The sequence below is a fragment of the Tiliqua scincoides genome, chromosome 7, assembly GCF_035046505.1.
Source record: "Tiliqua scincoides isolate rTilSci1 chromosome 7, rTilSci1.hap2, whole genome shotgun sequence".
NCBI classification, from domain to species: domain Eukaryota; kingdom Metazoa; phylum Chordata; class Lepidosauria; order Squamata; family Scincidae; genus Tiliqua; species Tiliqua scincoides.
The window spans coordinates 62,795,441-62,813,582 of NC_089827.1; the positions used below are offsets into that span (position 1 = coordinate 62,795,441).

The 18,142-nt window shown below is 45.9% G+C and overlaps 1 protein-coding gene across 13 annotated transcripts in view; it reads left to right on the forward strand.

Moving 5' to 3' along the window:
* The window catches only part of ANKS1B (ankyrin repeat and sterile alpha motif domain containing 1B), a 406,398-nt gene that overhangs the window by 214,964 nt on the left and 173,292 nt on the right, over window positions 1-18,142 (forward strand). For all 13 annotated transcript variants that reach the window (XM_066634627.1, XM_066634628.1, XM_066634635.1 and 10 more), the window contains one exon: window positions 11,502-11,600. In XM_066634627.1, the coding sequence (XP_066490724.1) occupies window positions 11,502-11,600 (99 nt within the window). The remainder of the gene's footprint in view (window positions 1-11,501; window positions 11,601-18,142) is intronic.

The window sequence follows — 18,142 nt, forward strand, 5'->3', positions numbered from 1 at the left end:
CATTGGGTGTGTGGGGAGGGGGTGGGAGGGGATGTTACTGGGCGGGGGGAGGGCGGGCCCGAGGGTGGGCGCGTGGGGAGCAAGGGGTGGGGCTGGGACCCAGCGGTTATGCCAGATCCCAACCTCCGTCCCCGGGGTGCGTGGAGCGGCTTCAAGGTACTCCGCTCTCCTCTGACTTGTGCCACCTCCAGAGGTGGTGCAGGTCCGAGGAGACCCATAGGGGCGTGCAGCCCTTACCCACGGGTAAGGGGAAGAGCTTCCCCTTGCCTGTGGCTGAACCGCTGCTCGCTGCAATCCTGTGTTGGATGCAGCGCCTGGCTTGCCTGCTCCAGCGCGGCTAGGATTGCACCCTAAGATGATTACTGGGCTGGGGCACCTTCCTTATGAGGAAAGGCTACTGCGTTTGGGCCTCTTCAGCCTAGAAAAGAGGCACCTGGGGGGGGGGACATGATTGAGACATACAAAATTATGCAGGGGATGGACAGAGTGGATAGGGAGATGCTCTTTACACTCTCACATAACACCAAAACCAGGGGACATCCACTAAAATTGTGTGTTGGGAGAGCTAGGACAGACAAAAGAAAATATTTCTTTACTCAGGGTGTGGTGGGTCTGTGGAACTCCTTGCCACAGGATGTGGTGATGGCATCTGGGCTAGATGCCTTTAAAAGGGGACTGGACAAGTTTCTGGAGGAAAAATCCATTGCGGGTCACAAGCCATGATGCGTATGTGCAACCTCCTGATTTTAGAAATGGGCTATGTCAGAATGCCAATGCAAGGGAGGGCACTAGGATGCATGTCTCTTGTTATCTGGTGTGCTTCCTGGGGCATTTGGTGGGCCGCTGTGAGATACAGGAAGCTGGACTAGATGGGCCTATGGCCTGATCCAGCAGGGGCTGTTCTTATGTTCCTTGGGGTAAGGGAACATTTGTCCTCTTGTCCTGGGGTAAGCCCCAGGAGCTGCTATGGGTCAACTCAGATCTGCACCAGCAATATTTCTGGTGTAAATCCGCATAGATCCATGCAGGTGAATCAGGCTTGCAAGAGGGTTTGAATATGCCATACGACAGCACTGTCCATCTTCCCCCTCCCAGTCCCGATTCACCCATCTCCTATCCCATCTCTTCCCCATTCTACCCCCTCTGCCTTCTTCATGCCCTATCCCCACCACTGTAGTGGTTTGACCTGGTCTTTTGGGTATCCTGCCAGCCAGCGAAGTGCATGGGAAGGCTCCAAACTTCTTGTCAGCATGGCTCTTTGTGGTGTAGCAAAGTGCTCTACTGTGCTTTTGCAACAGTGCATGCTGATGGAACATAAGGTTCAGTGTAGACCAGATCTACCATCCAGAATACAATTTTAATAAATCAGCTGATTCAATGTACACTATGTGCTTGTGAATGTATGGAAAAAGTCATCAGCCATGACTTTTTAGGGCACATGAAACTGCTAACATGATAGATGTTTCAGCTACTCTGAAAAATGAGAGTGGAATGATGTGGAGATTGAGGGCCCAAAAGTAGAACCTTTCTAGATGACCTTAATAAACAGGAGGGTTCAGATGGGAGTAAGTGGTCCTTAAGTAACTTGATCCTTGGCTGTTTAAGGCACTGGCAATCCTTGCCCCTGTGCCGCCTGGAGTCAGGACCACAGGGTGCTGTCTCCCACCCAGTGGAGCCCCATCTCCATCTGAGGGCCTTCAGAGAGCTGGGGAGGCTGCACACTGCCTCTCTGACCCTTGAAAGGTCTTCTGAAGTCTATGGAAGGCCAAAAATAACTACTTCCAGAAGTAACATCCGGAAGTAACAATTTTAGGCCTTCTGGAGGCCTCAGAATTCCTTCAGGGAGGCAACATATGCTTCCCCAGCTCCCTGCAAGCCCCCAGATGGGGGCAGTGGCAGTGGGGGGGATGAGGAAGTAGGCACTGCTCCAGAGGTGAGGTGCCCTGGAGTGTTTGCCCCCCTTGCCCTGCCCAGGAATACCACCAGTTTAAGGTTTATAGGCCAGCACTTTGAACTGGGCCCAGGAGCATATTGGCAGCCAGTCAAGCTGACACAAAGTAGGTGCATCTTGCAGCTCCTCCAAGAATTTATTCTGAGTGGCTCATTCTGTTACTGGCAATGCTTTTTAAAACCCAAGTAACATGTGCACATGGGGGGGGGGACAATCACGTGCAGGGACCCAATATATTGGCCAATGGCATGTCTGTGTAATTCCACAGTGAAAGCTTGATTGAAGCAACAGTAAAGATGCCCCAAAGTTTACTGAAAGTGGGTCCTGGGCAGGGGCTGTTTCTTGCACAGCCATCTAGCTTCTGGCCAGCCCCAGCATCGCTGGCCTCCCAGCTTTTGTAGGACCAACTACCCTCTCCACAGGCCCTCCCCTTCATCTCAAAAGAGGTAAAAAGGGTGGTTCCCTAGGAGCCACCCTTCCTAGGGCTTAAAGGCTTCCCTTCTTCCCCTGTGTTGCCCTCACCTTGCCTTTCTTGCTTCTCTCCTCTCCTGGCTCTCCAGCCCTGCAGCCTTCTTCTGAGGTAAGGCAGGGTGCAGGGTGGGGACCCCAACAGAACTTTCAAAATGTGGCCTTTCTGGGCTGTGTGGTCAGTCACAGTTACTGGTCTGCTCTCCAGGCAGGCACCCGGCACCGAGTACATATGTTTAAGCAGTGCTTTTTTTGTAAAAGAAAAGGTGCAGGAACTCACAACTTGTTAATCTTTTATTTATTTATTTTTAAACCATTTTTTATTGGAGAAATAAAATATTTTTTATGTGCTTCCCCCTAAAGATGAACTTACTTCTGAGTGGACATGCATAGAATTGGGCTGTCAATCTCCACATCCCCTTCCCCCTAGCTACTTCTTCTACACATGGGGAAAGATACTGTACAGGTGCACTTGTAGTGTGTAGTATGTAGTGTGGCACTATGAGGAGAGGAAACAGTGAATGGATTCCAAAAAATGGCTTACATGAGTTCCATGTAGTAAAATTACTCTAAGCAACTGTGGGAGTAAGAACAAAAAAGGAATTCTTACACGAGAGGGGTCCTTAGGTGCACACAGAAACAGCTACATTTGCAAACAAGCGATTAAATATGGTTTAATTCAGGTATCAGAATACTCTGTGTCTTTGCTTGGCATGCAATTGTATGTTCTCTGCTGCCCTGAGCAGCTGCTTTGCATTGCTGGAGAGGAGCTGCAAACGCTGGCTGGCGGAGGGCATGCTTGTGGGGGAAGGATGAGGAGGATCTCTGGCAAGGCTGGGCAGCACGTTGTACACACGTAGAATCCCTTTTCACCTGCCCTTAGCATGTGAAAACAGGTGCAGATATATATCTCTGCCAGGATTAAGAGCCCAATCCTAGGTATATCTACTCTGAAGTAAGTCTCATTCTAGTCAATGGAGCTTACTCCCGGGAAAGTGCCTAGGATTGCAGCCTAAGAGCCCAATCCTATGCATGTCTACTCAGAAGTCCACTTTAGTGAATGGGGCTTACTGTGGATAGGATGGCAGCCTCAGGGCCCAATCCTGTGCCTGTCTACTCAGAAGTCAGTCCCATTAGAGTCAATGGGGCTTCCTCCCAGGAAAGTATGGAGAGGACTGCAGCCTCAGAGCCAAAGCCTATGGCTGTCTACTCAGAAGTCAGTCCCACTAGAGGCACTGTGGCTTCCTCCCAGGAAAGTGTGGAGAGGACTGCAGCCTCAGAGCCCCTCCTCTGCCTGTCTACTCAGGCTGCAAGGCTATGACACTTTCCTGGGAGGAAGCTAGGAAACACTTTCCATTGAACACAATGGAACTTACTTCTGAGTAGACATGCATAGGCTTGGGCTCTCAGGCTGCAAGGCTATGCACCTTTTCCCAGGAGCAAGCCCCATTGAGCACAATGAGACTTACTTCTGAATAGACACCAGCCAGCCCCTCCTCCTTCGCCAAGCCAGTACCTGGGCATTTCATGGGTGCCGCAGCCCGTCTCCCTGGCTGGCTGGCCGTCCGTCCTCCTCAGCGTCAGTGCGTGTCCCCCGCGCTGTCCACCAGCTTGGAAGCTGCGCAGGGAAGCAGAGTGGGGGGGGGAAGGGGAGGCGGGCTGGCCTCAGGCGAGAGCTTGGAGATGGGGGCAGGAGGGGGTCGTTGTGCAGTCAGGCAGGGGCCAGGCACCCATCCACCCTGCACCCCCCAGCAAATGCCTCTGTTTTGCTCCCCCCCAATGCCTCTGAAGGGGAGGGGCCCCTGCAAAAAGGTGCCGTCCCCCGTTCCATTAGGAAAAAAGCCCTGTGTTTAAGTGAATGTTTCTTGCACTTAAAGTAAAAGAACACAAAATAAAATTGACCATATAATCCTTCTGGATCACACATTCCTGGAAGATGGATCTATCAATGGGTATAGTCATGATGGCTGTGCAGTACTTCTAGGCTGAGCAGCAGCATGCCTCTGCATATCAGTTGCAAGGGAGCAATGGTGGGAGAGAAGTGTACCTTTCTCTCCTGCTTTTGAGCTTCCCAGAGTCATGTGAGCCACTGTGAGAGATGGGATGCTGGCCTTGGACTGGCATAATCCAGCAGCGCTTTCCCTATGTTCTTAAATGAAGCTTCCAAACCAAATGCAGCCCCATGTACAGCACATTGCAGCAATCCAATTCACTGTAAGTAGTGCATAGATAACAGTCTGGGGAGTCATCCTCAAAATAGGCTCACTGCTGGCAAACTAGCCAAAGCAGGTAAAAGATGTGTCTGGATATAGCTCACACCTGGGCATCCAGGGATAACTCTGAAGCTAGGGGTACCTTCAAAGGGCATACTTGATTGTTTATGGGCAGCACAACCCTTTCCAGAGTTAGAATGACCCAACTGTCCAGATCAAATGCATCCCCCAGCACCAGAACTTCCATTTTGTCAGGATTAAGTTTCAGCTTGTTTACCCTAATCCATCCAGGAACTGCCTCCCAAACATTGGTCAAGGGTTTCCACTACTTCTTTAGCCTTAGATGCTGGAAATGTGAGGTAGATCTGAGTTGTCATCAACATATTTACAACTCTGCTCAAACTTCCACATATCCTCTTCTGGTGGTTACATGTATTGTAGATGTTAAAAACCATGGAGTACAAGACTGAGCCCTGTGATACCCCACAAACCAGTGGCCATGGAATTTAGCATCAATCCCCACCATCACCTTCTTTGACTGATCTAGGAGGTAGGATCAGACCACTGCTAGGCACTATGGCAGTACTTCCTAACCTTCCAAGTCATTCCAGAAAGATAGCATGATTGTTGGTACCAAAGCCCACTGCAATGTCCAGGAGAATAATCAGGGTTATGTTCCTCCTATCTGTCCCCTGGTGTAGGTCATTTGCCAAAGAGACCAAGGTAGTTTCAGTCCCAAACTCAGGTCAAAAGGTGGACTGGAAAGGATCCAAATAAACAGTTTCATTCACAGCTACCTTGAGTTGCAAGGCTACCAGTTGCTCTAAGATTTTAGTTGAAAGTGGCAAATTGGATACTGTGTTGTAAGTGTTCAAATTGTCCTATAGTCCAATCAGAGCTTTTTAAAGGCAGAATGAACCACTGCTTCTTTGAGAACTTGGGGGATAACACCAACCTTTTAGGAAGCTTTTACAACCTCTCACACCAGTTCCCCCAAGCAGATTTCAGCTGCCATGATAGGTAGATGTCAAGAGCACAAGTGGCAGGTCTCCATTTGTACACAAGTCACAGCAAGCTGTTGAGGGCTACACTCTCTATTTACCTGGACCAAGAAGGGTGAAATATAATCCTAGGCATGTTTGCTGAGAAGTAAGCCAATTCAGTTTAAAGGGCCTTACTCCCAGGTAAGCATGTATAAGATTGTTGCCAAATGCTGCAATTCTATACACACTTTCCTGGAAGTAAATGCCATTGAATACAGTGGGGCTTACTTCTGAGTAGATAATAATAATAATAATAAATAAAAATAATAATAATACAGGTATTTATATACCGCCTTTCTTGGTCTTTATTCAAGGCGGTTTACATAGGCAGGCTAATTTAAATCCCCGTAGAGTTTTTTACAATTGAAAGAAGGCTCTATCTTTCAAGAGCCACAACAATTCAGATGTTTCATTCTGATCTGGCCTCCTTCCTGGCCTCCATCCTCCCACGCTCAGAGCAGATGGAAATAGCTCGGCTCAGCTTGTCAGCTGCTTCAAGGTTGCACGGTGCTGGTGGCCTCGAACTGGTGACCTTGTGGATGTTATCTTCAGGCAAATGGAGGCTCTACCCTCTAGACCAGGGGTGCTCAAACTTTCAACTTTAGGGATGCTGGACCTTTAACAAGTGTATAGAAGAGAGAATTTCAGCAGATGCAACTTGTCATCCCACAGATGACAAGCTGCACCTGCTGAAATTCTCTCTTCTATACACTTGTTAAAGGTCCAGCATCCCTAAAGTTGAAAGTTTGAGCACCCCTGCTCTAGACCAAACCTCCTAGATATGCATAGGAATGCTCTGTAAGGGCCCAATCATGTCCAACTTTCCAGCACCAGTGCAGCCAGGTCAAAGGGGTGTGTGCTGCATCCTGCAGTGGAGGGGCATCCACGGAGGTCTCCTCAAAGTAAGGGTATGTTTGTTGCATTGTGGCTGTATCACTGCTGGAAAGTTGGATAGGACTGGGCCCTCAGTCTTTTAACACACAGGAAAGCTTCTTTGGCCAGCATTAAACAGATGCAATGGTGGCAGGCAAGTAAGATTTCTTTGCTATTATCACCGTTGCTATTATCACTGTGATAGAGTAGGCCTCAAAATGTGCTGTATCCTGTGTCCAGTTGGATTTGCTACACCTCTTCAATTATGCTCAAGCCATTAACCCAATTCTTTTATCAGTTTCTCTGCATACATGGTCTCTATGGTTCAGTCAAGGATGCTTAGGAGTGACTGTGAAAATAATCTGTGTCATCTCTTCACTCCCCAGCAAGACTGTCTAACATACCAATAGGAAACTATTCCAGAACCATCAGGAATCCATCCAGATTTATTAGTTTCCAGGGGTGTAGCAGCTCAATAGGCCTCCCATCCTTGTAGAGCAGCTGTCAGTCTAAAACAGGGGTGTCCAAAGTTTTTGGCAGGAGGGCCACATCATCTCTCTGACACTGTGTCGGGGGCCAGGGAAGAAAATCATAAGTTTACATAAATGAATATGTTAAAGATGAACTTACCTGAATGAATGAAGGTCTTGCAATAGCTCAAGGCCTATAAAAGGCTTTGTACAAAGCAGGGCTGCCCTTTCCTTTGGTGCTGCTACTGCACCACAGACGTGAAACAGCAAGCAGTGGAGGGAGTCCTCATCCAACAGCTCACGCGAGAGGTCAAACAGTCACCCTCATGCTGAGAGCAGTTACATCAGGCCAGTGCAGGCCCCAGCAAGTCTCCAGAGGGCCAGAGACTCATTGGAGATTGGGGGCTCCCTGAGGGCCGCATTGGGAGTCCCCAAGGGCCGCAAGTGGCCCCAGGGCTGGGGTTTGGGCACCCCTGGTCTAAAACTCAGTTACCTGTCCATGAGCATGACCAGCATCTTCTGCCTAGAGGTCACCATCTTCCTGTCTAATACAAAATACCAGATCCAATGTATGTCTTGATGGATGCATTAGACCTGATGTGATTTGAGATAGACCTAATTTGAGGTAGGTGGTCTTTGCATGAATGTGGAAGTCCCTCAAAACAACGAATGTTTAGTTCTCCAATACAGCATCTGAGACCATCTCTGTCTGCTCAAGCAGGGGAACTATTAGGCAGTAGGATGAGCAGTATACCAAGTGAATTCCTAACTTGTCTCAGTGGCCCAACTCTGAGTAAAATCATTCAAGATGGGTAAAAATGGCTGGACAGAGCATCTAGTGAGAGAGATGGTGTCCTTATGGACCATGAAGGTAGTACTATATCTGGAAACCTGGTTGGTAAAGCTGGCTGAGAGTAACCCAGTGCATCTCATCCTATATGGTCTTCATAGTATGCTTTAGGTCAGCATGCTTATCTAGATCCTGCATGGCTGATGTTTTTCCATTGACTGACGTGGTGGTTGGGAACAGCTCCTTTAGACTCTTTGGGATGTTGGTATCTTTACCTTGATTACCCTGACCCATAAGAGCACCAGAAAGTGCAACAGCATGCCATTTTCTGTGTTCTTTCCCTTCACCTGACTTTTCCTAAGCACATTGCCTCTCCTCCCCTTCCCCAAATTACCTGGATGGAGGCATCCCCTTTGGCTCCCTTTCTCCTCTCTTGCTCCCCCAGACACCTTCCAGTAACAATTTCACAATACTCACATAAGCAAAAGAAGAGCAACACTAAAAACAATTGTCCTTGCACCAAGGACAACATGTGCAGATAATTGATACTAATTACTCTAGTGAGGCAGATGGATCTTGCTAAAGATACAAGAAACCTAAAGATGCTTCAATGTATTCCTGTGTTTGCTAATGGAGAGAAATTCCCTTCTTTCTTTCTCCCCCGCCACATCTGATGCAATCCTGTGAAGATTCAGGCCCAAGGGTTTTTTATGCAGCGATCATTGAAGTCATTCCCTTCTTTAATGCATAAAAGTATTTGGAGTTTTCTGCTGAGTTGTGCACAGTATTATCTAATGTCCTCAAAAAGCAGTGTTGCCTTTCTCCGGGGCCCGTGAGATGCTTCAGAGAACACATGCCTAGATCAAACTTTAACTTGCATTTGCACTTTCTCTTCTTGCTCATCAGGTATTTGTTCATTTTCACAAAGTGATGCCTCCTCAATTTTCTTTTTGCTTCAAGCTTTATCTTCTAGATCTTTAATTGCATCGGGTATCTTTTTGGGGAAGTGATATTGATGGCAAAACTAACAAGCAGGAATGATGCAACATATTTTAAAAATAGTCACAGCTTCATCCACTGTTTAAACGAGTGCCATTTTCTGACCACAGTCTTTGGATTTGTTCTGCCCTTTTTTTTCACCGAACAGTACACATCAGATAAAACAAGGAGTGGTTTACATGACCACTTGAGCACGTAGTGACGAGCTGCAGAAGAGCAGCACTGGCTGGGATTGAATGCACAGTCACTGAGGAATCTACATTCTTTCTATGTTTCTACGTTTTCTCTCTTGTTACACATTTCCGTTTTCTCTCTCCTTATACATTTTCCCCCCTCAGATTGTAGTCCATCATTCTGGCATTACATAATGGTTGTAAAACTAGTGTTGTGCTGAAAGGTCTCACTGGAAAACATTTGGCTCAAAATCAGGGCTGTGGAAAGAATTCAATGGATGTACCAAACTAGGATGATTCCAGTGGAGCATGAGAATTGCCACAAACTTTTTTGGGGTAGTTTACCCGCAAAAGGTTGGTGGTTGCTGTCCTTGTTTCCGTATTTTTTTTTTTACTGCCTCTTTGACAGAGGTGGTGCAAACCTGCACTAGAATTCCTTTTAGTGGCTGGTTCCTTCTGGCTGCTCTACCACTATCTCTGTTGCCAAAGAAGTGGTGAAACTAAGTAAGAAAGCAACAGACTCTTGTCACCAGAGCAAGCTTGTCCTGAAATGTTTGCGGAACATCTTTATACCTTGCCACTTAAAGAATGCATTGTATGTTCCCTTGTGCTATAAGGAACTTTGCAGAAATGGAGCTTTTCCAGTAGCCATTATTCCAAATATACAAACTCCTTTTTGCATTTTAGTCCAGGGTCCACCTGTTCAAAAGGAGCTTCCAATCCCATAATTCATCGGTTTCTTAATACAGACAGTGCATTCGCTAGAATGCTTCCATAAGGCACGAGTAACAAGTGTTTGTTTGCTTTCTTGACACTATTAGCAGCTTTTCTCTTAAATGAGTGTCTTGAATGAAAATGCATTACACACTGGAAAATATTACATTTGTTAGAGAGACTTGTAAACATCTCATTTGAAAGTTTTAAAGTGTTTAAATGTAATCTTAAAGTATTAACCAATATTTTAATCACCCAGGAAGCTGTCTTCTTCATTATTTTATTCAGATTAGGCCTTAAGGAATTAGCTGTTTCACTAATGAAAAGCTTTGGGAATTAAAATGCTTTACAGCAGCATTTTTTTTTTGTTTAAATTATGGGGCAGGGAGAAGGTTTTGTTTGCAACACACACACACACACAGAGGGAGAGAGAGAGAGGAATATGTATCAGATCATTACACTTGTAACCAGTAGTTGAAGCCCATAGGCCAAATCCTATGTCCTGGAGTGAGCCAATGTGGAGTGAGCAGTATCTGGGATTACAGGACCTGTATCATCCACAGGGAAGGGCCTGCCCTGCCTCCCCTTCTCTTCAGAGTGGCTGTTGAACAAAATTAGTTGCTGATTATTGCCAGTGCATTTGAACAGAGCCTCACCAGGTGCACGATACAAGAGGCTAGCAAAAGTGTCATTGATTTGTCTCCACGCAAGTCATACATTCTGTTGAATTCTGATTTTACTCCCTTGTGCTGTAATCATGTAAGCAAAATAATTTACTATAAAACATTTTTAAAATCTGGGTGGGCTGGGTAATATTTCAGCTGGGGATATATTTTTAAATATACATAAAATAATAATAAAACATAGGTACCGGTATTCTTGGGGACACTTCTGTGTACATTTTGATAATGGGGACATTTGCCAGTTGGGTGAGATGATACATTTGTTTAGATGTCTGATGGCTTAGAAAGCAGAGTATTGATTGTATTAATTTAAAACATTTTGACCCCACTCTTAGACGAACGAAGCTTCCAGAGCTGGTTACATAAAATAAAAAAATAGCAAATCACGAAAGCAAGAAAAAGCAATGGGTTTCTTAACCTGGATAACTTTGCCTTCTCCTGCTTCCATGGAAAGTGGTGGCCTCTGTGAAGTCCCAGTCTCAGTGGGGAGCAGCTGCAGATGGAGGTGGTGACAGTGACATTTCACTGCTCTAGCTGCTCCTTCCATCCTTGCTCACTGGGTACTGGCCCCCAGTCTCAGCTGGAGAAGCAGCAAGCAGACATTTTGGTGACACATTCTTGCCACTTGCAAGGCATCATATTCAGAATAAACAAGTGCCACTCCTCTTTTCCTGAGGCTCTAAAATTTTGCTGCAGAATTGTCCATGCAAGAAGATGGCGGCATCTGAAGAATAAATGTAGTGAGCTCTCAACACACAATGCAAGTCCAATACATTTGTTAATCGGATAGTAAATTCTTAGTAGGCAGCAGAGGAAAAAATGTTAATAGTCCTGGGAAATAAATTTAACTATACAGGTCATCTTTTGCCTTACATTACCTGTTCTTTCCTCTTTAGAGGTTTGCCAATGACCTGAATGCATCCAGTGACTTGCCACCAGTGCTGCAGGTCATGACTAGCCATGTTGTAACTTCACATTGTCTGAACCTGAAAACAAGTACCATAATAATCATTCTTTAGTTTGTTGGCAAATCCTCGTTGTTAAGGAGTATGCTGCTTGAAAAAGAATATCATGGTATGTTACGAGCTATTCAAAACACCTGTGAATATCTTTTGCTGTTTTAGGGGAGCAATGTTATGGAGGATCAGGATTTGCTGGAAATTGGAATACTTAATTCTGGACACAGACAAAGAATCCTGCAGGCGATTCAGCTCCTTCCAAAGGTACCCTGTGGTTGTGTTTTTATTATCTAGATTCCAACACAGTAAGGAAGAAGCCTTCAGTTTGTTTATTTTGAAAATAAAGTACCATTTTTAAGTAGAAATATTGTCCTTCTGGACTTTAATATCTGCCAACATGATCTTGTCTAACCCCTTTAACAGTTGCAGTATATGATTCATGCTAGTGTCCTTTTCTATCAGTGTTCAGCATAATTGAAGAAACAGCAGCAAAGTACATAACTCTTGGGTGTACTTTAGTACACTGGCCGTAGTACAGATTTTATGCTGCTATTACGTTCATGTATACGATCGTGTGTATATATATATATTTACTGTGCCATTTATTTTGCTATTTAGCTGGCTCAAGTTCAAGGAGAGAAAGGGAGTGTGTTGGGATGCAAGGAAGGGTGTAGCATTCTGGTGCTGGTTGCATGTGCCAGGTCACGCCCCCTTCCACCCCGATACCTCTCCTTCCCTGCCTGGTGTCTGCCTATTGTGCCCACCTCACTGGCTTACCTGCATTCTTATACAGAGCCAGGTTCTGCAACAGGCAATTGCCACCGCTGCCGTTTCAGATGGAGAATTCAGAATGCCTGCCGCGGCCCACTCTGTGCTAAGCCAAAGGACTTTGTGATGTACCTAGCATTGCAACTTCACAACAGGCCTGTTCTTTTGCTTATATACCCAACAGTACGACCAAATCTGATTATATCCATGTTTGGTATAACCCGCAATCAGTAAGGGAAGCTACACCATTTACAACACAGATTTCACTTCCTGTTTAGAGTGCTTTACCTCATCACCAAGAGCAGACTATTATGCTATTGGAATAGGAATCCTGTTCTGGACACTAGGAGCTGATTCAATTTACCCAAGGCTGACTTGTTGAAATAAGATTAGATAAGCATTATAATGGAAATCCCTGTGACAACTTCAGTGAACAGCAATGTCTGCATTTCCAATTTCTTCCTGTGGTCATTTGAGCAGGCACACAACTGACCTGACTATCCCCTCTGGAGGACTGGCTCCAATTTTTGGATCTTTCTTCAAATGCTACAGTTTTATGTTAAGGGACAGAAGTCACAGATATTGGGTATTCTTCTTGCCCTCAAAGAATACTCAAGAGCATGGATAGAATGCTCAGCCAGGGTCTGATAACTTCTGAGGTTAGCTCTGCACATACACAGAACAAGTCTGCATTTGAAGAACTATAGTTCCAGGCAAGCAACCTGTCCTTTTCCGAGGTGCACTTTACAGAATCAGTCAAATGGGCCAGTTTTAAGAGAGCTTGGAGGCAGATCTCCAGATTCCTGCCTTAACTAGTTAAAACTAGCTGGCAAGTTCTATAGGGGAAGGAAAAGGAGTGGACAGTTGATGAGATGTGCACAGAAGGAGAAGACTGAGGGGGAGATTTAGAATCCGAAGCACATTTGTGCCCCTGTATCCACGGAGAGGGGAGGCTCTGTTCTGGAACATCCCCCCAGCAGATGGCTGAATCCACGGATACAAGGGAACACCCCAGCCCTCTGGAAACGGGAGCTGTGCTCCCTTTGCCTCCAGAGGGTCCTCCAGTAGAAGCCGTGTGCATCCATCTGTGGCCTCTGCTGGGCTTAGAATGAGAGTGAAAAATGTGACTTCCAGTTTTTTTGAAAAATCAGAAGAGATGTTTTTAAGGGGTAAGAGATGAGGTATTAAAAACGTCGCTTCTGGTTTTAAAAGAAAATGGAAGTTGTGCTTTTTTTCACCCTCAAAGTCATTCTGAGCCCGACAGAGGCCACAGGAGGATGCGCATGGCCTCTACCAGGCTCAAAAGACCCTCCAGAAGGGATGCATAGGGAACACGGGGGGGGGGGCTCCATGCACCCATCCATGGGTAAATGGAACCGCAGATACAGGATCTGTAGATATGTAGAATTACCTTTATTCTGCAGATACAACACTGAAGGAGAATTGAGAGAGTGAGGAACCTCAAAGTTAGGCAGGTTGCATTCCCATAAGACAGTGGTTCCAAAACTGTGAGCGGTGGCTCTCCGGGGAGCCATGGCAGCAAGCCAGAAGAGCAGTGGAATCCTTGCAAAAAACCCACCACCCTATACCATGTATAGGATTGTAGTCCAGATGGAGAGCCACAACCAATGGCCCAGTAGGTCAAGGGAGCCACCAGTCAAAAAAGTCTGGGAACCACTGCCATAAGGTCTCAGCTTCCAAGACTAGAATTAAGGTGTTAGTTCCAAGAGAGAACAGTGCTAGAGCATTGCCCAAGTGAGCATTAAGGGAAACAAACATTCACAGAGACACAGTAATGTCAAGTGTGGGGAGACCTAGTGAAAAACCTCAGTGATTGGAGAGGGGGGAATCTAGTTAAAACTGCCTGAGCAAAAACAAAAGTTTGCCTGGGCTGAATAGCCAGTACTTAGCTCAGGATGTGGTGGCTTTTGCCTCCAGGTGTAGCAGTACAACTTGAATGAAGTGGAGATAGGTTTCCAGCATCAAACAAGAGAGCTCCTTTTGGACACTGAGCAGGATTAGGGTGTTAATAAACCAAAAAGAAACAAAACAGCAGTAGCTCTTCAGTTTAGTCACATAGTTTTGAGTCAAGAAACTCCTAGATTGGGAGTTTCTTGGGTCAAAAGGCACCATTCAATCATGGAGGCAAAGTGATCAAGGAATTCATACATGAGTATTAGCTTTGAGGCAGAGAGCAAACAAGGCAGTTTACATTAGAGATGAGAAAGCTGCCTTCCTTCCCATGATTCTCTTTAGGCACTATCTTTGGCTAAGGTTTGGTCCTGCCTTGACCAGACTTCCATGGCAGTTCAGTTCATACCAGGGGAAAAATAAAGAGGCAAAGTACGTTGTCTGGCAACACAGGATCATCTCCAGGTTTTTTAGGATTCCTGAGTGTGATGAAAAAGCTAGTTTGGGATTTCTGTTTGGCCAATTTATACTGACTATTTATGCTTTTGACTTTCCTCATGTTGCTATCATTTATTTTAAACTTTAATGAAAGGTTCTGGGAAATGTGTATTTCACAGTAGCTAACAATCTTTTTTGTCTGGGTTATCGATGTTTGGGTCTTCTTGAAAAGTGTGTGTTAGCTGTAAATGGCTTATCTTGCTAAACATCTGCCTTCCATTTATCTTACTGGCTCTCCCATTTCTTTGAAGTATTAATCAACCCCACTTTTAATGACATGTCTCTTAATAGAAATTAAGCTGGAGGGAAATCTGTTTTACCTCTGTCTGCATACTGACTGAGGGCCCAGTCCTATCCAACTTTCCAGCACTGTTGGAGCTGCAATGCAGCCCTGAGGCAAGGGAACAACTGTTCCCATAGCTTGAGGAGGGCTCTGTGACTTCCTCCCCACCACAGGATGCAGGGCACATCCCATTGGCACAGCTGCACTGGCACTGGAAAATTGGATAGGATATGGCCCTGAATTTTCATTCCAATGGAAATTACTTTTAATATCCACATGTATGTGGTGATGTTGTTCACATCGACTACTCACAAATTGTCATGTGATGTTGAGCCCAGTGCCCTTGGAAGCTCGTTGGGCCAGCACCCCAAAAACTAATCTTCCTCTTGCATTCTTTTGAAAAGGGAAGGGATCAGTTCTCTTTCTTCTGGGGTCCATGATTTTCAGTCCAATCCTTACTAAATTCCTGTGTGGCAATGCAGCAGTGCCAGTGTGGACTGTGCTGCATCCTGTGGAGGAATGTTAGCTGCTGGATGTCTCCTCACAGTAAGGGAATATTTGTGCCCTTGCTGCTGAGTAAGCCCCAGCAGCTGCAGTGGTTCAACACAGACCTGTGCCTGCAATATTGCTGGCGCAAGTCTGAGTTTATCTGTGTCAGCAGATCAGGTCAGGAAGGGGAACAAAATACAGTGTATGCTGACATCACCAATCCTGCCCCCTTCCAGGCCCAATCCACCTACCCCCCCTGCTCCTGTCACCGCCCTCCCATGTCCCATTCTACCCTCCCTGTCCTTGTACTGGGCATATCTGCTCCAGTGGGCATTGTGCAGCTGCCAGCGGGAAGGCTCTGGCCTTTATGCTGCCATGCCTGGCCTTTTCACTTTCCCAAAGTGATTTACAGCAATTTTGAGACAGTGCATGCAGGCAGAACTCTGGTGGTGCAAATGATTGAGAGGATTGGGTCTTTCAATGTTATTTTTTAATCTCTGTTTTACCAAATGAGAATACCTTTCTTGTTTAAAAGGCTCTGGACTGGTGTTATACAGCAAGCTCAAAACCAGTCACTGGGTCTAAATGCTCGTACAATACTGATGTAAGAGAAGCGGGTATGGGAAATACAGGAATGACCCCATGCCCAGAAAGCAGATCGGTTCACAGGATCTGACCAGAAAATATACCCTCCACAGCAACTCATATAAGCAAGCTTTCTATGATGGGTGAATAGAAAAAGTCCTGAGAAGGCTGGTGGCAGCTGACTTAGCACTGATGTGTGTGGCTCAGAGAAATACATTTAAATCACAACTTGTAGTATAAAAGGGGAGATAGGCATCCTCTGGTCAGCAGGTTTCATGGATACCTGTTGGATAATCGTGAATAAACTCTGAAACTAAAATGTGCAAAAACCAGCTGGTCTGAGCAGGACTGACTTCTTTAACAGGCCACAGAGAAGAACGTGAAAGCAGGGCAAAAATGTATTTTTCTTGGGCACCTAGAATTCTTCCTTTCTTAGAGAGGTATTAGAGTAGGGCAAGAGAATCCCACTTAAGAATCAAACAGCAGTGCCGTCACCCTCGGTTTGGGACTCAAGTAGACAGACTGGAGAATAGAGGTTATGAAGTTAGGATGGGCACATTAAAAAGAAATGCTGTACATTAACTGAATAGAAAGAAAAACATGTACACTGCAGACATGTCCATTTCCATTAAGGAAAAGGCAAAGAGGGAAGCTAAGAGTTCTGGATGTAGGGGAGGGGCTGGAAGAAGACTGCAACCCTGCCAAAATGATCACTAGCTAACCCTTTCCCCAGGGAATGATTTGGGAAATAAGACGGCTGTTGTAGTCAGGGCTAGTGAGGTGCAGCCTGTAACCCCAGCAGCTGACTGAGAGAGGAACTGAGCTGACCCAAGAGAGCATTAAAGTTGATAGGCCTCAAATCCTAAACAGTGAGCATCTAGTTCTTCTGCCATTCAGTAGTATTGAATGTTATTGGGATTTGCAGCACAGTTGGGATCCCATATGAATTAATTTTTTTAATTTAATTGCTCCTGTTTCTGGTGATCCAGATACAAAATTAATTCAGCAAAAGTCCCTGTTACTCATTTTGAGCTCCTTTATGTTGAGTTTACAGAGCTTCAACCCATCATATCTTTCAAAAGGGTTTTTAATGTTGGTAAGAATTTCGTGGTGATGGTTGAAAAGGGAATTATTTTTAATGCTTTAAATGCTTGTTGCTCAGACTTTTTAGAGGCATACTGCTGCCTGGCTAACACAAACATAGGTGTGCCTGATGTTGACATGAAATCTGTGCACCCAGCCTTCTTGAACATGGGTGCTTCCTAGTCTCACTGCCCTCCCTCCCTATAATTTTATACTAATAGTATAGGGCAGCGGTTCTCAAACTCCCAGGGCGTCTGTGACCACAAGTCTTATGGGGGTGAGGGGAAGGCAGCGACACAATCTGCAGGATTGCCTCACTGCCAGGGTGGCAAGGGCTTTTTAAAAATTTACCCCAGCCTGCAGCAGCCTCATGAGGGTTCAGGGATCCCCAAATAAGGTGGTCTAAATAAGAGACTACCTGGGGACTCTATATACACTGTCTTGAGTTCTATTTTTAAAAAGTCAGAGTAGAAAGATAAGCAAATAAGGGCACAATCCTATCCTGCACTGGAACAGGCAAGCCAAGAGGTTTGCACTGTATCCAGCACAGGATAGGTACCCAAAGCGGCTCAGCCAGAGGTATGGGGAAACTTTTCCCCTTACCTCTGGGTAAGGCACCCTTGCACCTATGGGTCTTCTTGGACTTACGCCACCTTCTGAGGTAGCACAAGTCCAAGGAAAGTGGAGTGGCTTGAGGCCACTCCAAACTTCCTGGAAACGGAGTTTGGAATCTGGCATAACTGCCGGGTCCCAGCCCCGCCTCCCACTCCCCACCTGCCCACCTCTGGGGCTGCCCCCTGCCCACCCTCCCCCTGCCCTGGAACACCTCCCTCTCGCCTCCTCCCCGCCTCTTCTCCACCCACCCCAGAGTCTTACATCAGCGGAGCTCAGCCGACTCAAGACTTGGAGCCTCCATTGGTGCGGAGGCTTATTCCAGCCTTACAGCATGTTTGCGACACTCCTGGGTAGCTCAGGATTGCACTGTAATTTGCATTTGAGTACTATACCTGGCACCTCTTTTTGCCTTCCTTTTTTTCCAAAGAAATGTATAAAGCCCTAGTTATTAGCTGCAACTCATTTTGTGCATTTATACTTCTAATTTTGCCCTAACATTTTTAAGGTCATCAGTGTATTCTTAGGTTACCTGCCTTTTCTACTTCCTGTAAACTTCTTTAGTTTTTCCCAGATC